The sequence below is a fragment of the Nyctereutes procyonoides genome, unplaced genomic scaffold (assembly GCF_905146905.1).
Source record: "Nyctereutes procyonoides isolate TBG_1078 unplaced genomic scaffold, NYPRO_anot_genome, whole genome shotgun sequence".
NCBI classification, from domain to species: domain Eukaryota; kingdom Metazoa; phylum Chordata; class Mammalia; order Carnivora; family Canidae; genus Nyctereutes; species Nyctereutes procyonoides.
Genome location: NW_026575049.1, coordinates 24,587,063 through 24,611,816, shown reverse-complemented (window position 1 = coordinate 24,611,816; position 24,754 = coordinate 24,587,063). Strand labels below are relative to the sequence as shown.

General features: G+C 56.3%; 2 protein-coding genes across 4 annotated transcripts; one reads left to right on the top strand and one right to left on the bottom strand.

Annotated features, from left to right (window-relative positions):
• The first annotated feature begins 1,910 nt into the window (after positions 1 to 1,910).
• On the top strand, positions 1,911 to 13,805 carry CSDC2 (cold shock domain containing C2). Of its 3 annotated transcripts, XR_008664865.1 has the most exons (6): positions 1,911 to 2,235; positions 9,681 to 9,976; positions 11,205 to 11,327; positions 11,919 to 12,012; positions 12,704 to 13,114; positions 13,639 to 13,805. XR_008664865.1 is itself a non-coding variant. In XM_055328433.1 (5 exons), exons 1-5 carry the CDS (start codon positions 2,071 to 2,073, stop codon positions 12,920 to 12,922), a joined length of 897 nt encoding a protein of 298 aa, XP_055184408.1. In that variant the 5' UTR covers positions 1,911 to 2,070; the 3' UTR covers positions 12,923 to 13,805. The 3 variants fall into 3 exon arrangements, 2 of the variants coding, with proteins under 2 accessions (XP_055184408.1, XP_055184409.1); XM_055328433.1 differs by having other exon boundaries at positions 12,704 to 13,805; XM_055328434.1 differs by having other exon boundaries at positions 1,915 to 2,235; positions 11,919 to 13,805.
• A 245-nt stretch (positions 13,806 to 14,050) lies between these two features.
• On the bottom strand, positions 14,051 to 23,779 carry PMM1 (phosphomannomutase 1). Its single transcript, XM_055328436.1, has 8 exons — positions 23,621 to 23,779; positions 20,975 to 21,092; positions 19,664 to 19,740; positions 19,445 to 19,536; positions 19,101 to 19,200; positions 15,848 to 15,923; positions 14,981 to 15,096; positions 14,051 to 14,604 (listed from the first exon to the last, which is right to left on the bottom strand). The coding sequence occupies exons 1-8, from the start codon at positions 23,705 to 23,707 to the stop codon at positions 14,482 to 14,484; spliced, it is 789 nt and encodes a 262-aa protein (XP_055184411.1). The 5' UTR covers positions 23,708 to 23,779; the 3' UTR covers positions 14,051 to 14,481.
• Between the last annotated feature and the right edge of the window lie 975 nt (positions 23,780 to 24,754).

Genomic DNA, 24,754 nt, shown 5'->3' with positions numbered 1-24,754 from the left:
CAGCGGTTGAGCTCAAGGTCTGCCTTCAGCTCAGGGCATAATCCCAGATCCTAGGGATCAAGTCCCACATTGGGCTCCCCTCAGGGAGCCTGTTCCTCCCTCTGCCTGTGTCTCTGCCTCTCTCTGTGTGTCTCTCATGAGTAAATAATTTATTTTTTTTTTGAGTAAATAATTTAAATCTTAAAAAAAAGAAGCATCAAGTGAGCTGATGCCATGCAAGTACTTTGAAAACTTTGATTATCTTTGGAAGAGAGGAAGACAAAGAAAGAAGAGTTTAAGGGGAGGCGGTGAGGCTCCTCTGGATGGAGTCCTCAGTCTAGCAGGTGGAATAGAATCCGAACTCCAGGCCGCGGATAACAGTGGACGACAAGGATCCGCATCTCTCATGTAGAATCAGAAACCTAGACTGTCTGAGCATGATTGTTCTGAGAGGTTCTGGATGGGCAGGGATGTGTGATGGCTTTGGGAGGCCCTGCGTTCAAATATCCTTCTAACCAGGTAATGATCATAGGCAATTCCCTCCTCCTACCTGAGCCTCACCAGCAAAATAGGGGTGATGATAACAAATTGCTGGATCCTTGTGGGCCTTGAATGGTGACAAAGCATGCTGCCCGACGGCTAGGAAGCCCTCAGTGCATTTTACTAGCTGTTATTTGTATTTTTCTCCATCGTTTCCCTTTTGACTCCTTCCTCCTTTTTTTTTTTTTTAAAGATGTTATTTATTTATTCTTGAAAGACACACACACACACACACACAGAGAGAGAGAGAGAGAGAGAGAGGCAGATAGAGAAGCAGGCTCCATGCCGGTAGCCCGACGCAGGACTTGATCCCGGGTGTCCAGGATCACACCCTGGGCCAAAGGCAGGCACCAAACTGCTGAGCCACCCAGGGATCCCCTCCTTCTTCCTTTTAACTGTAATAAGACTTCTTTTGAAAATGCCCGCCTGCCTCAGGAGTACTAAGGATATATACAGGGAAAGCTTTCCTTCTTTCCAAGCTGAGGCCGAGGAGGAGAGAGGATGGGAAGGGAGAGAAACCCCTTTGTGGAGGCCTCTCTAGGGGGGCCTGGGGCTTATCTACGGACTGCTCTGGAACCACCAAGAGCAGCTCAGAAAGAGTCTTCTTTCCTCCGTTACAGAGAGGCTGCGGAGGATCAGAGTCAATAAAAGATTTTCACAAGTCCATACAGCTGGGAAGTGCATGGAGCAGAGATTCACACCCAGGGCCTCTCGGATGTGGAAACCAGGGCACTGGGGTTGGGGAGGAGGGAGGACCTGTCCAGCCTGGAGTGTGTGCGTGTGTTGCAAGTTTATCAATCCCTTAGGAGCTTCTCAATTCAATTCAATTCAATTCAATTCAATTCAATTCAATTCAATTCAATTCAATTCAATTCAATTCAGTAGAAATATCTTCTACTGTGGGCCAGAGAAAGAGATGAGTTCCTGTGACTTGCCCATGTTCATGTACTCACAAGGATTTCCGCCAAGTGCGGGATAGACCTGAGCACAGCGTTGGTGCTAATGGAGTCCAGGGGACACTTGGAGGATCCAGGGGGTAGAGGAAGGTCTGGGGGTCCCTGGAAACCCAGCAAGCCCACCCTAGTCTGGAGGACCCTCAGAGAGGGCTCCTTTCTACTGAGACCTCTGTTCTCCCAGCCTCACCCCCGGCCCGACCCCAGCACAGGCGTGTGTACACACCCTCGCGCGCGCGCACACACACATGCACTCCCACCCACTAGCTCTCTAATTGCCAAGAATGCAGGCTGTCCCAGCTACTCTCCCCCTGCATTCCTCAGAGCTACTCCCACCTGGCAGGGCAAATTATACCCTGGCCTGGCAATAAAAGCCACTTTCCAAAAAAAGAAGCTTTAGGGCCCCAAGAGAGACGCAGCTAACTCTCCCACCCCATCTGTGCCTGACTCAGGAGGCGGTGTCCTCCCCGAGGGAACAGGGCCCCATGTCCCTTTAAGCAGGGAGTACAAATTCGCATCCCAGTCCCTCCCTCCAGCTCTTCCTGACGTCAGGAGGAGGGCGTGTGTGAGTGAGTGAGTGAGGGGCTCGAGGTGCCGCATGCTCACACACACACACACACACACACACACACACACACACAGCCGTACACACAACACATCTTTCAGACCCATCCCCTGCTGGCCAGCTCCTAGCGCCGGAGAGAGGCAGAGTGCTGAAGGCGGCCGCAGGAGGCAGTGTCCGGACCTCAGCTGCTGGGGAGAGGTAAGGGACTGGATGGGGGGCGAGGGCTCCCAGCTCTAGACACTGGCTTTGGCAGGGGCAAACCCAGGAGGCAGGATGCAGTGGGGCTGGGAAGGTGGGTACCTCCCCTGGGGCTGGCCCAGCCCCATTCAGTTTACAGAGTGGGGGTGGGTGGGTAGGAGGGTATGTAGATGAGCCCACCCTGTCCGCCCTCCTTCCCTCCCTCCCCCCTCCCTCCCTCCCCCCCTCTCCTGGCCCCCAAGGAAAGCCGAGCCGTGTGGCTCCCTGTGGGAGCTTATGTGTCTGTGTATATGTCTGGGACTTGTGTCTGGCTCAAGAGGCAGAGAACAGCAGACACCTGCCAAGCCGCAGCCTCCTGTCTGGGAACCGGCTGGGGGGGGATTGGGGGGGGTGGAAGAGAAGTGACTGGGGAATCATCGTGCTCCTACCAGATGCCAAAAGGGGAATGCAGCAGGGAGCCCCTGGAATTTGAGGCTGGGGCCGGGGAGGGAACATCTAGGGCAGGCAGACAGTTGGACCTGGAGCAGCTGTCTTGTCCTGACTCTATTTCGTCCCCAATGCGATGGGGATAATTGTGTTAATTGGCTTGGAGAGGTGGCTCCATGTAATTATCTTCGCCTCAGAGCCACCCCCACCCAGAGCTCTTGCCTCTCCGGAGGCCACTCCTCTCTCCTGCTTGCTGCTGGAGCTCTGACCTCCACCCTTGCCAGGGTGCAGCCCCTGAGGGGGCTGGAGCCCCCAGCTGTGGGATGTGGGAACTCGGGCAGCCCAGGCTAGCCCCAAGTCCTTGAGTGGCCCGCCCGGCACAAGGAGTCCAGGCAAAGATAAGGGGTGATGCTGGCACCCACAAGGGAGACAGCAGGTTCCTGCCAAGCTGCCAGCCTGCAGGCTCTTCCTAGGGAGAGGGGAGGGACGCTGAGCGAGAACAATAATAAATACAGAGTGTGAACTGCTGCATCCGCTGGGGCTGGGGGAGGGGAGGAGGAAGTGGGCCCAGGCGGAGGGTGGGCAACCTCTCTGAGAGCCTGGCACCGTGCCCACCTGGATGTGCTCCTGAAGAGGCCTCTCGATGGGGAGGGGCAGTCTCCGGTCCCCTGGAGGATGGGGAGCCAGTTCCCCCAAACTGACTCCCTCCCAGAGGCCTCTGAGCCCTCCAAATTCTGGATGTTTCCTTCATCCAGACTCCCCCCGCCTACTTACCCCCACCATTTCCTTGAAGTCCTTTAACATCTATTTCCCATGTCTGTCCCACCCCTCTGGATCTGCCTGTCCCCCCTCCCACTCCAAATGAAAAGGTCTAAGCAGGAACTGGCCACACAGGGGCCTGGGAAAGGCCGAGCCAGAGCCCCCTCCCAGGTCTGGCAATGTTCACGGATGCCCACTGGCCGTGGAGGGGCTGTGGAGGGAGGACTAGGGGGTCCTACATAGCTGGCCCGCAGGGAGGGGACACCCACAGGCTGGTCTGGAGGCAGGTCCCTGAGATCGGCACCGGCAGAGGGCGCTCGGGGCCTGGCTGAGCCGGTCACGTCTGCTGGTCACAACCAGCACAGCCAAGTCCCAGAGCCTGGTGGGAAGGGGGCTTGGGACAGTTGGGACCTTTGTCCATGCGGAACAGCAAGGTAGGGGGCAGAAAGTAGTGGGGGGAGGGCTTCTCTCCTGCTCCAAAGCCGGTGGAATGATGGTCCTGGGGTGGTAGCATGACCCACTGGAAGGCCGTGGGCTTTGGGGTCACACTGACTTGAGTTCAGCTACTCTGAGTGTGACTTTGACCAATCCTTTCTTCTCTCTAGGGGGACCAGAGTGGGAAAGTCGCTTGCTCAGGCTCACACAGCCTGGCAGAGATGGGATGTTAGTGTGGCTCTTGCAGGGCCCGTCCTGGCATCTTCACCCTCCCTGAGGCCAGGGAAGCTCCAGGGCCTTCATCACGGCCACCTCCCCCAGGGCAATCGGGGCATGTGACAAGGAGGGTTAGAGGGTCTCAGTGAAGCTCAAACATTGGCTGGGGCAGCCCCTCACCCCCACACAGACACAGGCACACACACTGTAGGGGGGGGAGGACCAGGTTTAATTAGGTCACCTCCAGCTGCTGGAGCAGCTTTGGCACTGATGTATTTTAAGGAATGTCTGGGTGACTGGGGGCGGGGAGGGGCCGGGGAACTGCCAGCTTCTGCTGGGTGGTCCTGAGGCTGTCTCCTCATGCTCCCCAGTGGCCCCCCTGGACGAGACCCCAATGTCCCCAAGCCCTCCCACCACCTCCGTGTCCTCCCTCTCTTTAAGTTGCTGTCTCCCCTCCTCCTCCTAGCTGCTCCTCCACGCCAGGGCTGGGGCCAGGGCATTTTTATTGGGGGAGTTGTTTTTAAGCTTGTCAAAGTTGGCAAGTGATTCACCCAAGGTCATAGTCTGAGTCAGCACAAAGCCAGAAATAGAACCCCGAGCCCTGACTCCCCAGATTTTTCTTCTCCAGGGGAGGGTGGGAGATGTCAGGGAGCTCCCTTCCACCCCCCAGAGGCCTCTCTGTAACCGGGTCACCCCCCACCTCTTGGGTGCAGAAGCACTGCTCCTGCCCAGCTGTGTGACCTCAGGAAGCTCTACCCCTCTCTGGGCCTCAGTTTACTTTTCTGAGGAATGGGACTAATGACAGTAATGATCACGTGGGGGTGCCGTGGGGACTACCTGAGGAAATGGGGCCAAGGACTTGGCACGCCACTGACATGTGGCTATCAGTACGTGGTAGCCATCCCTCCTGTCACCTTAGGACTTCTGGTGTTCTGGTTGGTCTGTCCCTCCCACTGGGCTGGGGGCCCCCTAAAGGCGGGGCTGTCTCCTCTTGTGTCTGTGGTCCCAACGCCTGGCATTCAGTTTCTTTTCAGTTACAAATGTCTGTGTGTGTATTTTTAAAATATTTATTTGACAGAGAGAGAGAGAGACAGAGAGAGCACAAGCAGGGGGAGGGGCAGAGGGAGAGGGAGAAGCAGGCCGCTGCTGAGTAGGGAGCCCCATGCAGGGCTCGATCCCAGGACCCCGGGATCATGACCTGAGCTGAAGGCAGACCGTAACCGACGGAGTCCCCCAGGCGCCCCTATGTGTGTGTTTGACAACCTCAGAGGACAGTTGGACTGACCTTCAGTTGTCACCTGGACCAGTGATGATTCAAGCCGAGGAGAAAAGAGGCCCAGAGGTCAAGGACTTGCCTCAGATCACACAGCACTGGGCGGATTGAGCCAATCTGCTTCCCCTAATCTGCCCAGGCCAAGAGGGATTCGCATGGTCAAGAGAGGACTCTGACAGCCATTTCCTGCCCCTTTCTTTTTTGGGGTAGCTGAGAATCAGAGGAGCCCCTACACCACGACGATGGTCACCTGCCCACAGGGCTGAGTCAGTGTCCACAGCCCTGTGGCCCCGTGACACGGTATCACGGCCTTGCCTCGCGTTACCTCTGAACAGCCGTGATGTTTTGGTGTCCCTGCCCCGGTCCTTCTGTCTGCAGGGTGCCAGGGCTTGACCTTCACGCACGGAAATGGAAACGAGCTTGGCCGGGAAGGTCAGGGGCAGAAGGCAAGGACGCAGGTGCACACTCACAGGTGGACACCTGACGTGGGCCAGCTGCCACTCTTAGCCCTGTGACAGATAAGGAAACTGAGGCTCAGACAGGGAGAGTCCCTGTGGAACCGGATTCTAGCCCAGGCCAGAAACGGTCCTGACCAGTTCTTGAACCTCTGACGGCCAGTTCTGAAGGGCATGGTTCGGGGCAACAGGTGCTCCCAGGCTGTCGGCCCGGGGTCCCTCGGGGGCTGGGCTTTAACTCTGAATTGAAACAAACCGTCTATAAACTCATCTGTTTCTCTGCCTTCGGAGGAGTTTAGTTCCCCCTTTCGGTTCCCAGGGAAAGTTCTTTCGGTAAAACTCCAGCCGTGTGTGGCTGAGCCAGGAACAGTTTATCCTCATGGGAAGAGGGCAGATCTGGGCTTTGTCACCCACCTGCTGTGTGACATTGGGTGAGTCACTTCTCCACCCCAGGCATCTTGGTTTCCTTATCTGTCTAATAGAAACAGCGGGAATTCCAACCTTTCAGGGCAACTGGGAGATTTCAAAATGGAAAGTAGCCTCCCTAAAGCCTCTGGCACTGTGTACAGCAGCGTTCACACAATGAAAGCCCGTCTTCACTTGATCCTTTCCGCAGCATCGCTCTGGGGAGAGGGTCTGAACCCCAGGCTGGCTCTGCATTCCCTCCTTCTCCCTGCCGGCCCAGGCTGCCCCGCTTTGTGCCGCATCCTCAGGTCCAGGGCTCTGGCAGGGCCCAGAGAGGGAAGGTTGTCCAAGGTTACACACTGAGTCAGTAGCAACGCAGGGCCGGAACCCAGGGCTCCAGAGTCACAGTACCTGGGTTCAAGTCCTGGCTCAGACATTAATTGCTGTGTGGCCTTGGGTGAATGACTTAGTCTCTCTGGGCCTCAGTTTCCTCATCTGCTGCAGGAATTAAAAAGGAAGAAGACCTCTCCCTGCCCTTATTCCATCCTCCTCCCTTCTGCTGCCTGGTCCCTTATGGGGAACTCGTTTTGGGGAGGGGAATGGGGAGGGGTCGCCCTCAACACTAACCCTGGGTAATCAATCAATGCCTCTTTCCCCCTTCCCCACAAGAGGCCTTGAGTCAGGAGGCCTGGCCAGAGCAATGCCTGCTCAGCTGTGTCTCCCTGGTAACCGCTGTGGGCAGCCTCTGCCCCTCCTCCCCGCGACCTCCCAGCACCGGCTGTCACCACCAAGCACAATACCAGTTCTGGGAATACTGTGCAGTGGGCAGGCCAGGGCTGCCCTGCTGCCTGGAGAGAAGGAAGTGGAGCTTCTGTCCACCCCCACCCCTGCCCAGGTGCGCTGGGGACACGCCGGCATGCACTGCAGGCCCCGACATCTCCTGCTTTTCTGCTGGTGTCATCTTAGGTAGCTTTGCCACCTGTTTTCCCTTTTGGTGACAGCTTTGTTGCGATATAATTCACCTACCATATAATTCAACTGTTTAAGGTAGACGAGTCAGTGATTTTTAGCATGTTCACCGAGTTGTGCAACAATACCTAGCCAATTCTAGGACATTTTCATCATCCCAGAAAGAAGCTCCACGCCCATTAGAATTTACTCCCCACCATCTCTTCCTCTCGGCTCTTGGCAGCCACAAATGTACTTTCTGACTCTGTGGATTTGTCTCTTCTGGACATTTCTCATGACCGGAATCATGCAGCGTGCTCTTTTGGGACTGGCTGCTTCTTCCACCCCGTGTGATTGTCTCAAGGCTCACCTGTGCTGTAGCAGGCATCAAGACTCCGTTCCTCTTTGTGGCTGAATAATATTCCATTCTGTGGCCAGACCATGGTCTGTTTATCCACTCCTCTGTTGGCAGACTTCTGGGTTCTTTCCACTTTGGGCCTGTTGTGAATAACCCTGCTGTGAATGTTCAGGTCCAAGTTTTTGTGTGATTGCGTTTTCTTTTCTCTCCAAACGGGAATAAAAATACCACCCCTGGCCCTGCCTCCCAGAGCAGGCTCGGAAAGAAAACCCCCGCCTCAGCTTGAGGGGGCCATGAGAGGCCTTCTAACTCTCCTGCAGCTCTCCTGGTGGGAGAGGGATGGGGGGGTTGCGGGGTCTGGGAAGGCTGCCCCTCCTCCCCACCCCAGGGATGGCAGGGTCACCGCATCACTCTGACCCAGAAAAAAGGCCACTTGCTGTGTGACCTTGAAAGGCAGCCAGGAGACCTGCCTCACTCACTGCTGGATGGTGTGACTCCCCAGCTCTTCCAGCCCTGCCACACTATGTTTTGGGGCAACCCTGCCCTGGACACTCTAGGCTGGGGGTGGGGCACGAGATGGGGGTCAGAAATAGGACTGAGCCTCAGGGATTTACCTCTGGCGCTGCAGCCTTTGGATGAGGAGATGAAGTAGTGAAGAATGGGGGGTGAGGAAGTGGAGAATCCTGCCGTCCTCACTCCTATACGACTGGATTATGAGAACTTTACACCCCAGGCTCAGCCAGGCCTCACCACAGCCTGTGAGGGAGTGAGGCAGGGTTTATCAGCTCCATTATACAGAAGAGGAGACTGAGGCCAGTGGAAGGGCTCTCCAGGGTTGGCAGCTAGTACACAGCAGAGCTGGGGTAACCCTGGTCCAGGTGTCCTGCCTGGCCCCACTGTGGCAGGCTTCCCGGCCCTGGCTTAGCCAGCAGTCTGGCTCAGGGTTCTACAGCAGGGTCTTTTGGGGGCCAGGACTCCCCAAGTACTGTGGGAAGGGAACTATGTTCTCTTCCTCAGTAGAAGAAAATATAGGATGAATGTTTTCAAGGTCATCCAGACACTGAGCTGGTGATGAAAAAATTTCTATTGATGAGCATTTGATGATGGCAATTCTTTGGGTATCTCTGAGATGTCGGGTGCTGTCACCTACTCAATCATCTACCCCTCCTCAACCTTGCATGGTGAGTATTCTCAACCTCCTTTTAGAGCAGAGGAGAGTAGGGCTAAGGAGCACTCACCAAGATCCCCCAGGGCTCACCGCGCCCCTGCGGCCTGAAGAGTCATTGAATCCTGACAGCAACCCCTCTGTGAAGTAAGAACCAGCACTATTCCCATTTTACGAGGAAAGTGAGTCAAAGTTTAAGAGTGTTGATCAAGGCTGGCACAGCCAGTTGGGTACAGGAGGCAGGATTCCCACCCAGGCCACCTGGGTCCGGAGCCCACGCTCCCACCCGCTGTGTTGGACCTGCTGAAGGCACCGAGTTACAGTGACAAAGCTGAGATTCGAACCCAGGTGTGCAGATTTGAAGCTGCTAACTCTTATGCCAAATGGTGTTCCAGACCATCCCTGGCCACTTTACCCATCCCACCTCCAAGGCCCCTGGAGTTAGAGAATTGAGCTTCAAGGTGGAGGGACTTCAAACCTTCCCGTGTGACCAAGTACCACAGATGGGGGGCTCCATCAGCAGACATTTACTTCTCATGGTTCTGGAGGCTTCAAGTCTGAGATCAGGGCACCAGCACGGTCTGGTTCTAGTGCCCTCTTCCTATTTTGTAGACAGCTCCCATCTCCCTGTGTCCTCACGGGGCAGAAAGGAAGCAAAGGCTCTGGGTCTCTTCTTACAAGGGCGCTCATCCTGTCATGGGGTGCCACCCTCCTGACCTCACCCACACCTAATGACCTCCAAAGGTCCCATCTCCAAATGCCACCACGCTGGGGGATAGGACTTCAACATATAACTTTTAGGGGAAAGCATTCAGCCCATACGAAGGTTATATGAACTTTTTTTGTCTTTCTGGTGAGGACTCTGAGTCACGGTGGGCCCCTGAGCGGCCTGAAGTCACCCTGTGAGGACTGGCAAGGAGGTCCAAACCTCCAGACTCATGCCTGGAGTCCAGGAGCTGCTCATTGTGGACCACACTCACCTGTACCTCTCTCTCCCCATTCCAGACGGAGCCTGTGGCTGGTGTGGCTGCCGAGCAGGGCCAGGCCGGGCCCTGCCCGCAAGGACGCCCAAGCTCTTCGGCCCCAGCGCCTGGGAGCCCGCCAGGCTCTCTCGCTGAACCTGCCATGACTTCTGAGCCCACGTCACCACCAACGGTGCCCCCCCTCCACTCCCCCAAATCTCCTGTCTGGCCCACCTTCCCCTTCCACCGGGAGGGCAGCAGGGTCTGGGAGCGTGGCGGCGTCTCATCCCGGGACCTGCCCAGTCCTCTGCCCACCAAGCGGACCAGGACGTATTCAGCGTGAGTACCGCCGTCGCCCAGGCTCCGGTGATCTTTCCCCAGGACAGGGCTCCAGCCCTAGCCTTGTCCAACCCCTGTTGTCCTCACTCAAGGACAGGGGAGCTGTGTACGGGCCTTGCAGTAACTACTGTATTCATTCATTCATTCATTCATTCATTCATTCATTCATTCATTCTTCGCTCCACTAAGATTGGCTGAACACCTGACCAGGGGATCCAGTGATGAATGGGACAGTCTCCACCCAAAAACTGCCTATAGTCCAGAAGGAATTTGTCTACCATTCACCTCTATGCAGCAGGGTTGGGGGAGAGGATACAGCGTCAGGCGTCAGGGAGGACGAGGCCCTAGTAGGTTTGCAAGACATGTTAGGTGGAGAAGGAAGCTGGGTGTTCCAGGTACCTAGGTCAGCACAGACCAGAACGGAAGCATGGTGCTGACCTCTGGTGAGGGGTGGGTCAGCTAGGCAGAGACCAGCCTTGGGCCTCTTGGGTAGGTCACTAGCTCGGGTCACACAGGGGAGGTGATTTGGGGAAACCACAAGGGAGCCTGACTTGCCTTGGCCAAAGAAGAGGTTTTTGGTTTTGCCTTAGGTAAACCCTATGCTCAAAGTGGGGGTTGAGCTCACGACCCCGAGATTAAGTCATGTGCTCCGCCCATTGAGCCAGCTGGGTGTTCCTAAAGGAGAGGGTTTAAAAAAATAAAAAATAAAAATAAAAAAAAATAAAGGAGAGGGTTTTGATGGCAAGCACTGATTGTCCCCTGTGTTCAACCCAAGGCCAGGCATAGAGCAGATGCTTAATAAATGATGAATGAGTGGATGAGTGACGAATAAGTGAATAGGATACTATGACCTCAATAGATAGTGAGCTCCCCATTTTGAGAGGTATTCAAGTTTAGGCTGGGCATTCTTCACTCTTACCACAGGAGCCCATGTAAGCCCAAATAATCTCAGGAGGGGAGGGTGCTGTGCAGAGAGGGACATTGGTTGGGAGTCAGGAGACCCACTTGCTATTCACCCTGAGAGGGCCAGTTCCCCTCTCTGGGCCTCAGTCTCCTTATTATCCAACAGGACCACAAGAGAGCATAACTGTGTGCAGTTTCTGGCCTGGGGAGGGTTTTCCACAGCCATGGGACGGGGTCTGCAGGCAGGGCCCACCCAGGAGGGCTGTGGGAGTCCAGGGAGGGGAGTCCCCAGGGCACAGCTCTAACCCTCCCACTCTATCCTCAGGACAGCCCGTGCCTCGGCTGGCCCAGTGTTCAAGGGTGTCTGTAAGCAGTTCTCACGCTCCCAGGGCCACGGCTTCATCACCCCCGAAAATGGCTCCGAGGACATCTTTGTGCATGTATCTGAGTGAGTATCTGAGTTGTCCCTCCCACCTCCCTACTCCTTGAGGCAGTGCCTCAAGAAATGCCTCTCCAGGCCTCTCCCCTGGCTGGCCGAAGTCGGTGTTCTGGCATCTTTCTCCTCCGCTTGCAGGGGCTGCAGGTGTGTGGGAGGAGGAAGAGGGCTGGAGCCAGGTGGGGAGGGGTCGCCCAGGCCCCAGGACCCCCAGAACCACTGGCTGATCCGTGGGATCCAGCATCTGGGAACAGAGAGGGCTGGGCCAGTCCCCAGGTCCTTCAGCTTGGAGGGTAGACAGATACGGGAGGGATGATGTAGGCCAGGCTCCCCGCCCTGATGCCGGGTAAGACCTGGGGGGCACCAAGCTTCTCTAGGCCTCTGCACTTCCTTTTTTTTTTTTTTTTTGCCTCTGCACTTCCTTTGACTTTCATGTCTCAATCCCCAAACAGAATAGACAGGGGGGACCGTTTCAGGTTCCCATTTTACAGATGAGAGAGCCGGAGCTCTGAGAAGGGGGGAGGAGGCCCTCAGGCCAGCCTGCAGCGGGTTGGGGAGCAGGGCCTGCTGCTGGGCTGACAATGCCCCTCTCCCGCCCACCAGCATCGAGGGGGAGTACGTGCCAGTGGAAGGCGACGAGGTGACCTACAAGATGTGCCCCATCCCACCCAAGAACCAGAAGTTCCAGGCCGTGGAGGTGGTGCTCACCCAGTTGGCCCCACACACTCCCCACGAGACGTGGTCCGGCCAGGTCGTGGGCTCCTAGGCTGGGTGGCTCATGTGTCAGGCGCCGGGCGGGCGGGGAGCCACATAGGGTAGATGGGCAGCAGCGGGCTCCAGGCCCCCCTGCACTGGCTGACCCCGTCCCCTGGGCGGCCTCAGCATATGCGTCTGTCTGTCTGTGCTCGTGGCCGTGACCGTATGCCTCCATCTCTCCTCCCCCCCAGTGCCCCATGACTGTTGTGTGAGCTGGACCAAGGGGAGGCCAGCAGACCTGCCTCCTCTGTGTCCTTGCTCTCGTTCCCCTCCCTGCCACATCCGCACAGGACCCTCTCACCCTCCTGTCCACTGAGCCTCCGAGGGCCCACGTCAGGCCTGGGCCTGGGCAGCAGGGGGCACCAGTGGGCCCGTCCCTATAAGCTTGTTCCCCTTGCCTCTGCCCCAGGCCTGGCCCAGGGACCAGACTCTGCTTCTGCTACTCACACCCCCGCCCTGGACTGGGGTCTCCCACCGTGGCCTGTACCCCTTCCCTCAGAAGCCAGGCCTGGGAGGTTCTGGGGGAGCCTCCCAGCCTCTGGCAGGGGAGAGAGGGCAGCCCTTGGAGTCAGACAGACCCCTCCTCACTGCCATGGGCCCAGCCTTCCTTTCTTCCATCGGCTCTCTCTCAGCATCCCGGAGAGGCAGGCGAGGACCTGAGGGCAGAAGGCGGTTTTGGCGTCTGGGTTTTGCCAGCCACAGTTCTCCTCCTCAGCCTGGCGATGGCTCTGCGGATTCAAGGTCGTGTCCCCTTCCAGGCCACATTGAGCCACAGATCTGCGGAGGGGTGGGGGCACATCTCCCGCAGCTTGGATGGAGCCGGCTTTGCCCCGACCCACAAACTCCGCTGATGCTCTGCCCAGGCCCAGAGAAGACGGCTGCTGAGGACCTGGTGATACAGACGCACGTCCCCTCAGGCAGGGCCAGGCACGGGCACCCACAGGATGGCCCTCAGCCTGAGACCACCAGCCATGCAGCCCCTTGCTGGACCCTCTTCCTAAAGCTGCAGTAGGACTGCTGGCCCCCAGCGGCCAGGGGCTGAGGTGTGTGTGTGTGTGCGTGTGTGCACATGTATGTGTGTTTGTGTGCATTCACTTTTGGGTGGGGGGTTAGGCTGCCCTGGGAGAGGCTTTGCCTCCATCCCCACCACACACCTTCCCAGAGAACACATCATTTGATGGGAAAAGAAATGGCAGTCTGCCAGGGACAGTGACCCTTGTGAGACCCGGTCTGTGAGTAAAACAGGGGCTAAAGGCCCAGGATGAGGGGTTATCTCTTTAGAAGGATCCTCAGCCTCACAGATTCCTTGAGGCCCTAGGGTAGAGATCAGATCAGCTGGGATACGTGCACCCCCACCCATGCTCCCAGTCCCTACCAGGTTGGTCCCCACAAACTGGTAATGGCCCCAGCTGGACACCCCACTCTGAGCTGGAGCTTCTGACAAGGCCTGAGGACTTGCCCCAGAGGAACAAGGACTCCCTGGCTTCCTCAGTAGGTTTATCGGCGCAGGTTAACTCCTGGGAGCCCCCAAGACTCCCTCCTGTGAGCAGACCCCCCCCATTTTTAGGTACTAGCCAGGAGATAGGATGTGGCTGCCTAGGAGGCAGAGGGACGGCAGGCTCCTGCATACCCACAGCCCCACAGTGTCAAGTCCGAAATCCTCCCAAGACCCCCAGCCGCCTGGACGCCCCCCATCCTTCCTAACACTGGCAATAAACCCTCAACTGTGACTCAGCCTGGCCCAGGGATGCCTCTGTCTGTCTGGGTCCCAGGGGAGGGGTTTGGGGAGGGTACCCCACACAACCTTTATTTAGGGCTTTCACGGCCCACTCTCCTCAAGCACATCAAAGACATCCTGTGTGACCCGGCAGAGGGGTGAGGGGAGTCCCTGCCATCTCTGCCTTGGTTCCCTCATCTGTTAAGTGCGGTTGTAACATGACCTGAGACGGGCCAATTTTTCAGACAGAACTGACACCATACCTTGTTCCAGGAACTTTAATATTTGTGAGATAAAGTTCTGGCAAATACACACCTTCCCCAGTGCTCTGCACCCTGCCTGGGACAGATAAGCAGGGTGGGCTCTATCTCGTACGAACACAAGCACATGCCTACTCCCGGCATAGACAGAAATCTGTTCTGTTTACAAGTACAAGCAGCAGCTGTAGCCAGGGCTGTCGGGTTGGAGGGCGGAGCTGGTCCCGCTGGGCGCTGACCGGCTGGGGACGGTTATCCACGCGGACCCTGGCCCCATCGAGGTGGGCCTTGCGGTAGGTAATGAGGCAGGCATCCTGAGCCAGAGGAGGGGCCCTGGCACCCCACCCAACACCAGGGTCAGGGGCTCTCTTTAGGCCTGGGTGGAGCTCTCAAGAAATCCCTAGGAGCAGTCCCTAAGAGCAGGCATGGGCCCTGTTCACGCCTCATGGGCTGTCTCTGGGAAAAAAATTTCACGGCATCGCTGTACTGTATCCTGTGGGGACACCACACTGTGGCCAACGGTCCGGGGGTCAGCGTAGATCTCAAAGTCATTCCCACCCTGCACACAATGAAGGGCAGAGAAGACACATACATATGTGGTACCTGGAGGAGTTGCCCAGGGCTAAGGCCCATCACACACCCTGGCGTGGGGCCCCTCCCCACATTGGCTCTGGCAGAGCTGCCTCTCCCCCTACCCCTCAGAACCACCCGGAACCCCATCTTTTCAGTCTTCACCAGACCTGCCCTGATTTTCTGTGTGGCATGGGAAAAGTGACCAGCCAGCGCTAGGCCCCAGTCTTCCAATCTGTGTAATGGGGCTGGCGAACACAGGCTGTTCTCCGGGAGTCTCCTGGGGATGTGCTCTGTTGCCCTGCGTCCTAGCTTTGACCCGGGCACAATTTGGGGTGGAAGGCACCTGGATGCGCCACACTCACAGGGCTGGTCTCGTTCCCAAAGAAGTGAATGGTGTCGAAGCTGTCCTGGTCCAGGCTGTCCAGACAGTAGCGCTTGTCCCAGCCCTCGGGGAAGACGTCAAAGCTGATCATGCCTCCTGTGGGGGGGTGGCGAACAAGGCTAACAGAGGGGTGGCCGATGGGGTGAACTTGGGCAGGGTGCTTCATTCATTCACTCACTCATTCATTCATTCAACCACCCTTGAGTGCCTGCTCAGAGCCAGCCACAGGGCATGGGAGACTCAGGATCCTCACTGAGTTGTGATCCTGGTGGGGAGAACAGGCAGTCAACAAGCCAGACCAGCACTGCTGGGGAGACCTTTCTGGGAGGTGGTACTAAGGGCTGAGCCAGAGTGGCAACAGCGGGGAACCAGGCCTAGTCCCTGCCTGCTATAGTGGAGAAGGGCATGGAGTTTCCCAGCACTAGAGAAGGCTGGGACAGGGAAAGGGTGAGGTCATGCAGGCCCTGGGGTCCAGGAAGGGCTCTGAGCAGGGGTATCCCTCTGGACACTAGGCAGTGGGAGGACAGCTATGTTAGTTAGCCCGAGTCCAAGAACTAACTTGGCAGAGGTGTGAACCGTGGTCAGATTCCAGAAGCATTCTGGATATAGGCCCTGGGACTTGCTAGTGGACTGCACTTGGGAAGGGGTGAGGAGAAACACTGAGGGAGACGCTTTGGTTTTCTGACCTGAGCAATTAGGAGGGTGGCAGGGTGTGGACTGAGTTTCGGTGGCTAAGACCGGGTGGGGGGGTGGCAGGAAGGCTTTCTAAAGGCACTGGGAATGAGGCCGTGGGCTGGCTTCTGTGTCAGGCTCTCATACCCTCCCCAGGATGAATGGATGGACGTACCTCGAGAGAACCTCAGCCCTTTGCCAGCAAACTCTGTTTTCAGGGCTTCCACAAACTTCTCGCGAATCTTCTCCTTCTGCAGGTGGGGAGGGACAGACTGAGGCTCAGAGGGTTGCTGTGTGCCAGGCCCTGTGCTGGGCATACAACTGTGGGAGCTCAGGGTCTCTGAGGTGGATACCGTGACCCCCCCTTTACAGATGAGGAAACCGAGGCTCAGCGAATGGCTGTGCCTTATTCAAGGTCATCCAGCCTTGGTGGCAGAGCCAGGGCCTGAATCCAGAAGGTCTGTGACTGAACTCGGCTGGATCCTCCCAATGGGGGTGTGGTCAGGGTATCCAAAGGAGCCCTTGGAGTGGAGGCATGAGGAGGAGTTTGAGGGGATGGGACAGGCCCAAGTCCCAAAGTCCACCTCAGGGCAGGGCTCAGTCCCAACTGCTCTGCCCAGCTCAACAAGCAAATCGGACATGAGAGATGAGCATGAGGAGCCAGGAGCAGGTGAAGCCCTGTTACAGCATAGCAGTGGATACTGAGAGGTCAGCAGGATGCCAGGCATAGCCACAGCACCAGCCACACGGCGACGTGGACTGGGCACCTCCTATGTGCAGGGGGTTGGGGAACTCAGCAGTGCTGAGGAGTCCCCTGCTGTACCCCACTCCTGGGGCAGGACCTTGTAAGTCCGCAGCAGATCTGCAGACCCAGACTAAGGAGGCATTTGCTCATTAGGCCAAGGACCCCTGGCCTGGCCCTGTTGGGGCCACGGGCAAACAACCATGCAGGGCCTAGCAGGGCAGCATCTTGGCTGCCGTGCTAACAGGGGCCAGCACCATACGGGTGGAAGGATTGCGCAGTACAGGGGCAGTCCCCACCTTGCCGAAGGAGCAGCGAGAGCCTGATGGGACAGTCAACTCACAGATGGCCTGGGAGAGAGTCTGGACACATCCTGGGGGAACTGAGAGCCACTGAGATTTTGAAGCACGGGAGTAGAGTGCTAGGCCTGCATTTTAGTCAGTCCAAGTTGGGTAGGACTGGAAAGGAGAGAGGCAGGCAGTGGCCAGTGGTTTGGGGCCTGATGTGGGCCAGGAAGGATAGGAGTTTAACGCCTGATGTGACCCAATATGAGAGAGAAAGGCAGGCCCCGTGGGTTCCAGGCCTGGTTGTGTGACTTTTCTGAGCCTATTTCCTGGGCTAAAGGATGGAGAGGTAATGAATGAACCCTCCTTTCCTCCCTCTCCTAGAAAAGCAGAAAAGTGGGATGTGAAGCCCCTGCCTACTGTACCCTTGCTGTCCCAGCAGGCAGGTGGGTCCCCAGGGAGGTTAAGAGTCCCCACCAGAGGCTACTCTATGGGCCCAGGGTTAGAGTTAAGGGTGCCCCAGGATGGCTGTATCTCCTGTCTCTGGAGAACCAGGCTGACCACTGGATGGCCCCGTGTGTCAAGTCCAGCCTTAGCAAGGACCAGCACTGTGACCCTGAGCTTATTACTTAGCCTCTGGCCTCAGTGTCCTCATCCAAGGAGGGGGACTGACTATCTGCCCTTGGGATCTGAAGGACTGAAGGAGAATAGAACACTTACATGGGATCCTGGCTGGTGTAGGTCACACAGATCAGGAAGTTTGTGCCCTCCCCTCATACTGGGGCAAACAAGAGCCAGAAAGACAAGTGAAGACCCTGGGAGCTGTGGGAAGGGTCAGTGTTGTGTCAGACTTCCACCTTGCCCAGTAATTACAGCCCATGGGATGGGGACTGTGCTTACCCCCACTCTATAGATGTGACAACGGAGCCACACGGTAGTAAAGCCACTTTTCCAGGCTGCTCGGCAAGCAGGAGGTGGGGCTGAGACTGAAAGTGGGTAGCCTGAGTAGAGACCATCCCTCAATATGTGTATGGGAAGGGTCTTTGGTCAGTGGTCAGTCTTCACCACCCCAAAAAGAAAAGCCTCCATGCCCATGGGCAGTGCCTACCATAATCCTTGGGACATGGGAGTGCAGAACAGGGGTGGGCGTCAGTGAGCAACCTTGAGAGTCCTACCCTCAGGGAAACATCAGAGGGTAGCAGATGGAGTTCCAAGTTTAAATCTGCTCTGCAACCAATTCCCTATGTGACCTTGGCAAGTCATTTCCCCTCTCTGAGCCTCAGTTTCCTCATTCATAAAATGGGGACACCACCACCTATTTCATTCATTCAGAACGTATTTCTTGAGCACGTGCCAGGCACAGTGGGTCCAGCAGTGAACAGTCACAGAAATCCTGGAAGGGGCCTACAGCTTCAGTGGGGGAGACATACAGTAACCAAGATTTGAAAAGTAGGTGATTGAGTGTATTAGTGGGTGGTGATGGCTGCTTGGGGAGAAATAAGATAGGAGAGAAGCAGGAGGTGCAGAGGGTGCAATGTTAAATGGATGAGAAAGTGACCTGAGCAGATGTGAAGAGGGGGAGGGGATGAGCAGAGGGAAATGTGTTTAAGGTGGAAGGCACAGCCCCCAAGTGGCTATCTCCATCTCCATCTGCTATCTCCAGAATCAGCAAGGAGGATGTGGTTGGAGTGGAGACAGCAAGGGGGAGAGAAGGCCAGAGAGAACACCAGAGGGAAGAGCCTTGGATGGGTGGACTTACTCCATTCCTGAAAAGGCCGGGTGAGTGGTGGGGATGACAAGCAAAATGCAAGTCAAGGTCTAGCAGGGGCAGCATACCCAAAGGCAAGAGAAATACTGGAATGTTCCAAGAACAGATGCACGGAGAAGGCTGAAGGGGGTGGACCCGAGCTGGGCAGACCCCTCAGGGCTCAGGGTACCATAGGAGGGGTTGCGGCATTGCCCACTCCTTACAAGCAGGGAGTGGATGGGGCTGACAGGTTCTAAAAGGCTCTCAGTGGCACCACTGGAGGACAGACTGGCAAGGGTTTGTGTGTGGGGGGGAGTAGCCTGGGGGAGAGACACACAGGTGAACAGATTTGAGACCACTCCAGAGGTTGAATTAAGAGGAATTACTGCTGGGCTCCACATGGGTGGGAAGGTAGAGACGATGTCCTTGGCTAAGTGGTGGCTGCTGGTGCTGCTCACCAAGGGAGGGAAACCAGCCATATGGGAAAGATGCAGGAGTGTCCACACCATGGCACACGGTGGGTGTCCCAAAGGGTATTGGTTGAATCAGAACGCCACCCCCTACCTCCCGATCCATCTTGCTGATGAGAAAGCAAGGGCCCAGAGAGGCCGAATGACCCAGGTCCTATAGCCTAAGGTTGCACAGTCGGTGGCACCTTGTCTAGTTCGGAGAACTCGATTCGCTCCTCCAGGGTACAGCTCCGGCCGATGGGTGAGATGTTCAGCATGCCATTCCGGAACTCGATGAAGGTTCCACTGGTGGTCACAGGAGCAAGAGGGAGGGCAGGGAACCAGAGAGAAGAATGGCCCTGAATTCAAATCCAGCCCCCTCTGGGACCACTGCCTCCTTGGACCTCACTCGGGACAAGAATCCACACACCAATAAGTTGGGGCCCTGGCACCTGCAGGTCCCATCTGAGAGACCTGCCCCTGTCCTCCCTCGGGCCTGGGGTGGTGGTGGGGCGGGGGAGGCTGGATGCAAGGCTGGGAGGGGTCTCACCGCTTCTTGGGCAGTCTGAGCAGAGCCATGTAGCGGAGGCAGAAGTTGATCAAGTCCTGCAGCAGCTCCTCCCCCAAGTGGTTCTGGATGGTCTGGGCAGGGAACATGGGGCTCTGAGTGTGGTGGGCACAGTGCCCTCCCCCATCCCAGGACAAAGGCCCCCATGGGGTGTGCCACTACCAAAAAGGGTCCCAGGTTAAGGCCCTGCGGAGTACTGACCTGCTTGGAGAGCAGTCGTCCATGCTTATACTGCACTGTCCCATTCTCAGCAAACACATAATCAAACTTCTCGATGACTTCAGGGGTACATAGGAGCCAGGAAGAAAGAGAGTGTGAGAACACCCAGAGCCAAGTACGGGGATAAAGGCCACACTCCTTGGTTTGCCATTCAAAGCCCATTTGTTCCATTCTAAGCCTGCTTTCCTGGGCTCTTCACCTTCAGCTTTTTTCCCAAACAAGCGAACAAGCCAGTCAGTCTCTGGGCCCTGGTTCACAGGGGTCCTTCAGCCTGGAAGGCCCTCCCCTCACTTCCCCTTCCCCCTCCAAGATTCAGCTTCTTCTTCTGGAAGGCTTCCCGGACTCCCCAGCAGAGGGCGCCATTTCCATTGTGCTCCCACAGCTCCATGGCCCAAGGGGTGCCGCTGGGTTTTCCAGTTTCCATCACTGTTCTGGAAGGCTGGTTGCATGGGGGGAGTTATCAGCTCTAGCTGCCACAGTAAGTGGCTGGATGGGTCGGTGGAGATGCAGACGTGGACACACAGGGAGATATTTCCAGACTGGCTGATAGAATGCACAAGGCGGTGGGGAGAAAGGGAAAAGTCAAGTTTCTGGTTTGAGGACTGGTGGGGTCTGCCTCAACTGAGCTGAGATGGGAACGCAGCTGTGAACAGATGCTCTGGGTCCCGGGGGGCCTTCAGAATCCTTCTCTATTAAATGGGATAACCGTGCCCACCCTAATGTGTGGTTGTGACCATGCAATGAAAAGAAGTCAACACATGGTCATTTTCAATCTGACCATGCGCATTTTATTTTTATTTTTATTTTTTTTAAATTTCTTTTTTTTAATTTATTTATGATAGTCACACAGTGAGAGAGAGAGGCAGAGACATAGGCAGAGGGAGAAGCAGGCTCCATGCACCGGGAGCCCGACGTGGGATTCGATCCCGGGTCTCCAGGATCGTGCCCTGGGCCAAAGGCAAGTGCCAAACGGCTGCGCCACCCAGGGATCCCCACCATGCGCATTTTAAAGAGGAAACACAAGAGACTCAGCGGAGAGAGCTGAGGATGTAAACTATCCCAGGGCAAGATTCTGCAGGCTTTGTTCCCTGCCCTCTCTCCAAAGCATGACACAGTGCCTGGCACATGGCCCGTGCTCACTATGCATCAGTGATGGAGAGATCTGGCTGTTTCCTCTACTTCCTCTGCCCCACAGAAGCGGGGCTGGGTCTTTGAAGGCACACAGGTCCAAGGAACTCCCGAACTCCCCACCTCCACCCAGACTGTGGCACTGGCTCTGGGTGCCCCTCCTACCTTCATCCCCCTCTCCCAGCTGCTCAGCAATCTTAGAGTAGTCGGAGCCGCCCACCACACCGATCTGCACCCTACTTCGCAGCTTCTGCAGGAAGGCAGCCACCTCAGGGTCAATTTTCTGCAGGGGGTTGGGTGGGAAAGCACAAGATTTCTGGCTGTCAGCATGTCTGGGACCTCCACTTGGCCCTCACTCAGTGCTCAGAATCCAGGGAGCCCATGTTCCATCTGAATCTGAGCTAGTTCAAGGTTTAGAAGCCAGACCTCAAAATTAGAAGCAATGGGTTCAGATGCTGGCCCAAGTCTCAATTGCAGGCTGATCTTGAGCAATTGGCTTTGCTTTCTTTGCCTTAGTGACTGCCTCATTTATAAAAGGGGATCAAAGTAGCAACCTGCTGCTATGGAGGTGGTCACTACTAAGATTAAATGAGATACTTCATGGAAACGAACAAGCAATTAGCTGGTGACTAATCACATGAGGATTCCCCAAGGAAGTGAAAACTAATGAGTTACACTCCATGTTTTCAGACTTTCAGCTATTTAAAGCTGACAGTACCTACAGTGAATTGAATGACCATATCAAATGCTGCCAGTGAGAGTGTAAATTGGTGCAACCACTTTGGAGGATAGTTTGGCAAGATCTATGAAAACGTATGCATGCACCCTGTCACCCAGAATTTCCACTTCTCTTGCCTGGGTGTATATGGAAGTTCACTAGGTATGGTTTACCATAGTGAAAGCCTACAAACAACTCAGGCTTGTCAACCAGAGAATGGTAAATACCTGCTCTGAAATACTATACTGTGGTTACACAGAGTAAGGCAGGCCTGTGCTTCCAATAGGGGAGAGCCCCTAAGACATGCTGTTAACTGCCAAAAACAAGTTGCAGGGAGTGCCTGGGTGGTACAGTTTGTTAAGTGACTCTTGGTTTCGGCTCAGGTTCTCAGAATTCTGAGATCAAGCCCCAACTCCAGGTCAATGCTCAATGCAGAGTCTGCTTGAGACTCTCTTCCCCTGTCCGCCCCCTCTGTAAAATAAGTAAATAAATCTTAAAAAAAAAAAAAAGGCAAGTTGCAGAAAGCACACACAATATATCACTCATTTAAAAAAAAAAAAAAAGGAAAGGAAAGGCTCACAAAAACTGCTTAATATTGTTTGAGAAAACAGAAATCTAGATGAAGATCTGGAAGGAAGCCACAACAAGCAACCACCTTTCCTTGGGGTGGGGATGGGCCTGGGCCTGGGATTCTGATGTAGTCAGAGAGGACTTTAGCCTTCTCTGTTTTCATGCTTTACAGGAGAATCCTGAATATGTGTCTAATTAAAAATTAACTTCTATTTATCTATTTATTTCTAGCTTATTTATTTACTTATTTATTTTAGTAATCTCTATACCACCTGGAGCTAGAATATGATCCTCAGATCAAGAGTCACATGCTCTTCTGAGTCAGCCAGGCACCCCCAAAATTAACTTTTAAAAAAGCACTAAGGATAGGGCTTGGTATTAACACCGGTGGACAGCAATAACACAGTGTTCTTGTACAGGTTCCTGGGTCAGTGGAGCAAAGGGTCAAAGGGAGGGACTGAGGCTGTGCCTTAGACCTTGCTGCCCTCTCTCTACTGTCCTTTTTCTCCCATCCCTGAGGACCGTGGAGGGAGGGCACCCTGATTCCTTCTTGTGCCCCCAGAGCCTAACCCAGGGCCCTCTCATAGGGCAGGGCAGGGGGGTGCATTCAGGACCTAACAGGGGAGGTTAAGACCTGGCCTCCCATCAGCCTCTGCCCTGAAGCTCAGACCTATGGCTCCCTGCTCTAGGGGATCCCAGTTGTTCTCCTTATGGCCCGACTGGAGAGCGGAATACCCTCAGGACTGGCAAGAGGCCTGTTTATTTATGTACCCAGCTGGTGAGGACCAGTCTAGGGGGTCACCTAGGGTGAGAGGCAAAGCTAGAAAAACTGAGCGTGGAGCAGAATTTGGAGGATCAACATAGTGACAAGTCTTCAGAAGAGCTGTACCCTCCCTGGGCCATAATACCTTCACAGTGACCACACTGGGCCCGGGGACGCTCACCTCCAGGAGGGCGGAGCCCAAAACTCATCTGAAAAGGTACAGAAGCCCTACTTCCCTCCAGAACGGTGGCTGGGAGGTAACGTGGGTGAGGAACTTGAGAACCAGACCTAGGCCCAGGCCTGTAGAGGTCGGGTGGGATGGCTCCAAGCCCCCGCACTCGGTTCTGATGCTTGGGCGCGTGTCAGCCCCGTCTAAAACCCTGGGCTCGGATGCCAGCTTCGGGCCACAGGTGTGTCTTAGGGGCGGGAGCCGGGGCTGGGGAGGCGGGGGCGTCGGGGACCAGGCCTCGGCGAGAGGAAGCCTGAGCTGGGGAAGGGAAGCTAGGTCCCCGCTCGCAGCCTCCTCCCTCCAGCATCCCACCCACCCCGACGCTCCCGGGCAGGAGGTGGGCGCAGGTGCTCGGGGGCTGCGACGTGGGGGCCGGGTCCCCATCACTCCCAGCGGACGGCCGTGGGGCGTCAGGGGCCGCGGACCGCTGCATCCCACACTCGGTCCTGGAGGGCCCCGGGGTTACCACTTTGGGCCTCTGAGCGTCCGCGCGACACTCCCGATGGGAGGCGCTGAACGTCGGGGCCTTACCTGGCGAGCCGGCGTGAGGGTCCCGTCCACGTCAAACAGGCAGAGGACGCGCTCCTTCCTGCGGGCGCCCTCAGCGGCGACGGCCATGGCTGCAGCTCCGCTCGCGCGGGAGACGCCGGGGATGCGGCCGCCGGAGCCGCTTCTGAAAGAGGCTAGACCGGGCGGGGCCTGGGGGGGCGGGGCCAGCCGGCAGGGCCGCGGGGCCCGCCCGCGAAGGGGCGTGATCAGGGCGTGATCTTTGCGGGAGGGGCGGGGCTGGGGCTGGGCCAGCTGGCAGAGCCGCGGGGCCCCGCCCAAGAAAGGGCGTGGCCAGGGCGTGATCTCGGCGGGAGGGGGAGGGGCCCGAGCGGACTCAGGAAGGCTGATTCTGATTGCGTCAGGAGGGCAGGGGGCGGGGCAAGGGGCGGGGCAGAACGCGGCGGATTGGTCGGACGGGCCCAGACCAGACGGGGGCGGGGCCTGGGCCTGGGCCCAGCGGGAAGTGAGGGCTAGAACCCGGAAGAGAGGAGCGGGGCTTCCGCGGGTTGACTCTGAGTGTACCTGGTCGAGAAGGGGCTGGCCGGGGGCGGAGCCTCGAACCCCGCAGTGCAGGGGGCGGGGGCGGGACTCCAAGGACCCGAGCTGTCCCCGATTCTCCCTGCCTGCCATCTATGACTCATTCCCTCGTTGCTAATCCCTTTGCCCTACAAATTTTAAGCTTTAAGTAATCTGATGGCCTTTGCTCAGGCTCTGGACTTTGCCAGATGGCCTTACGCCTCCCGCTGTCATTCTGTCCACCGCATGAGGCCCAGCTCATGGTCTGCCTCCTTAAAGAAACCTTCCTGGATCCCTCTTTTCGCAACCATTTAACCATCACATTGACTTTATGGTCAGTCCTAGGTTGTCCACTACTATGTGACTTTGGCCAAGTCACTGCACTGAGGCTTTGTGTCTCCATCTGTAAAATGGGAAGAATACCACCTACTTTGTAAGGTTGCTGTGTGCACCTGCAAAGAAATAATAAATATAATGGAGCCCACATGGGACCTGGTGCTCCGCAGACCTACGCCAAAGGAGAATTTATACAGATGTGCTTGATATTGTTACTGATTAAACAGCTATTGGCACGTCAAAATAATGTAGTTTTGGAATACA

Bases quoted from the DNA above. Each gene is read 5' to 3' on its own strand.
- CSDC2 (XM_055328433.1), top strand. From the start codon at position 2,071: ATGCTCACACACACACACACACACACACACACACACACACACAGCCGT. The intron at 9,977-11,204 runs GTGAGTACCGCC...CTCTATCCTCAG, and splicing joins CGGACCAGGACGTATTCAGC to GACAGCCCGTGCCTCGGCTG. The intron at 12,013-12,703 runs GTGGTGCTCACC...GCTCTCTCTCAG, and splicing joins AGAAGTTCCAGGCCGTGGAG to CATCCCGGAGAGGCAGGCGA.
- PMM1 (XM_055328436.1), bottom strand. From the start codon at position 23,707: ATGGCCGTCGCCGCTGAGGGCGCCCGCAGGAAGGAGCGCGTCCTCTGC. The intron at 21,093-23,620 runs GTAAGGCCCCGA...AACCCCCTGCAG, and splicing joins CCCTCACGCCGGCTCGCCAG to AAAATTGACCCTGAGGTGGC. The intron at 14,605-14,980 runs GTGAGTGTGGCG...CATTGTGTGCAG, and splicing joins TTGGGAACGAGACCAGCCCT to GGTGGGAATGACTTTGAGAT.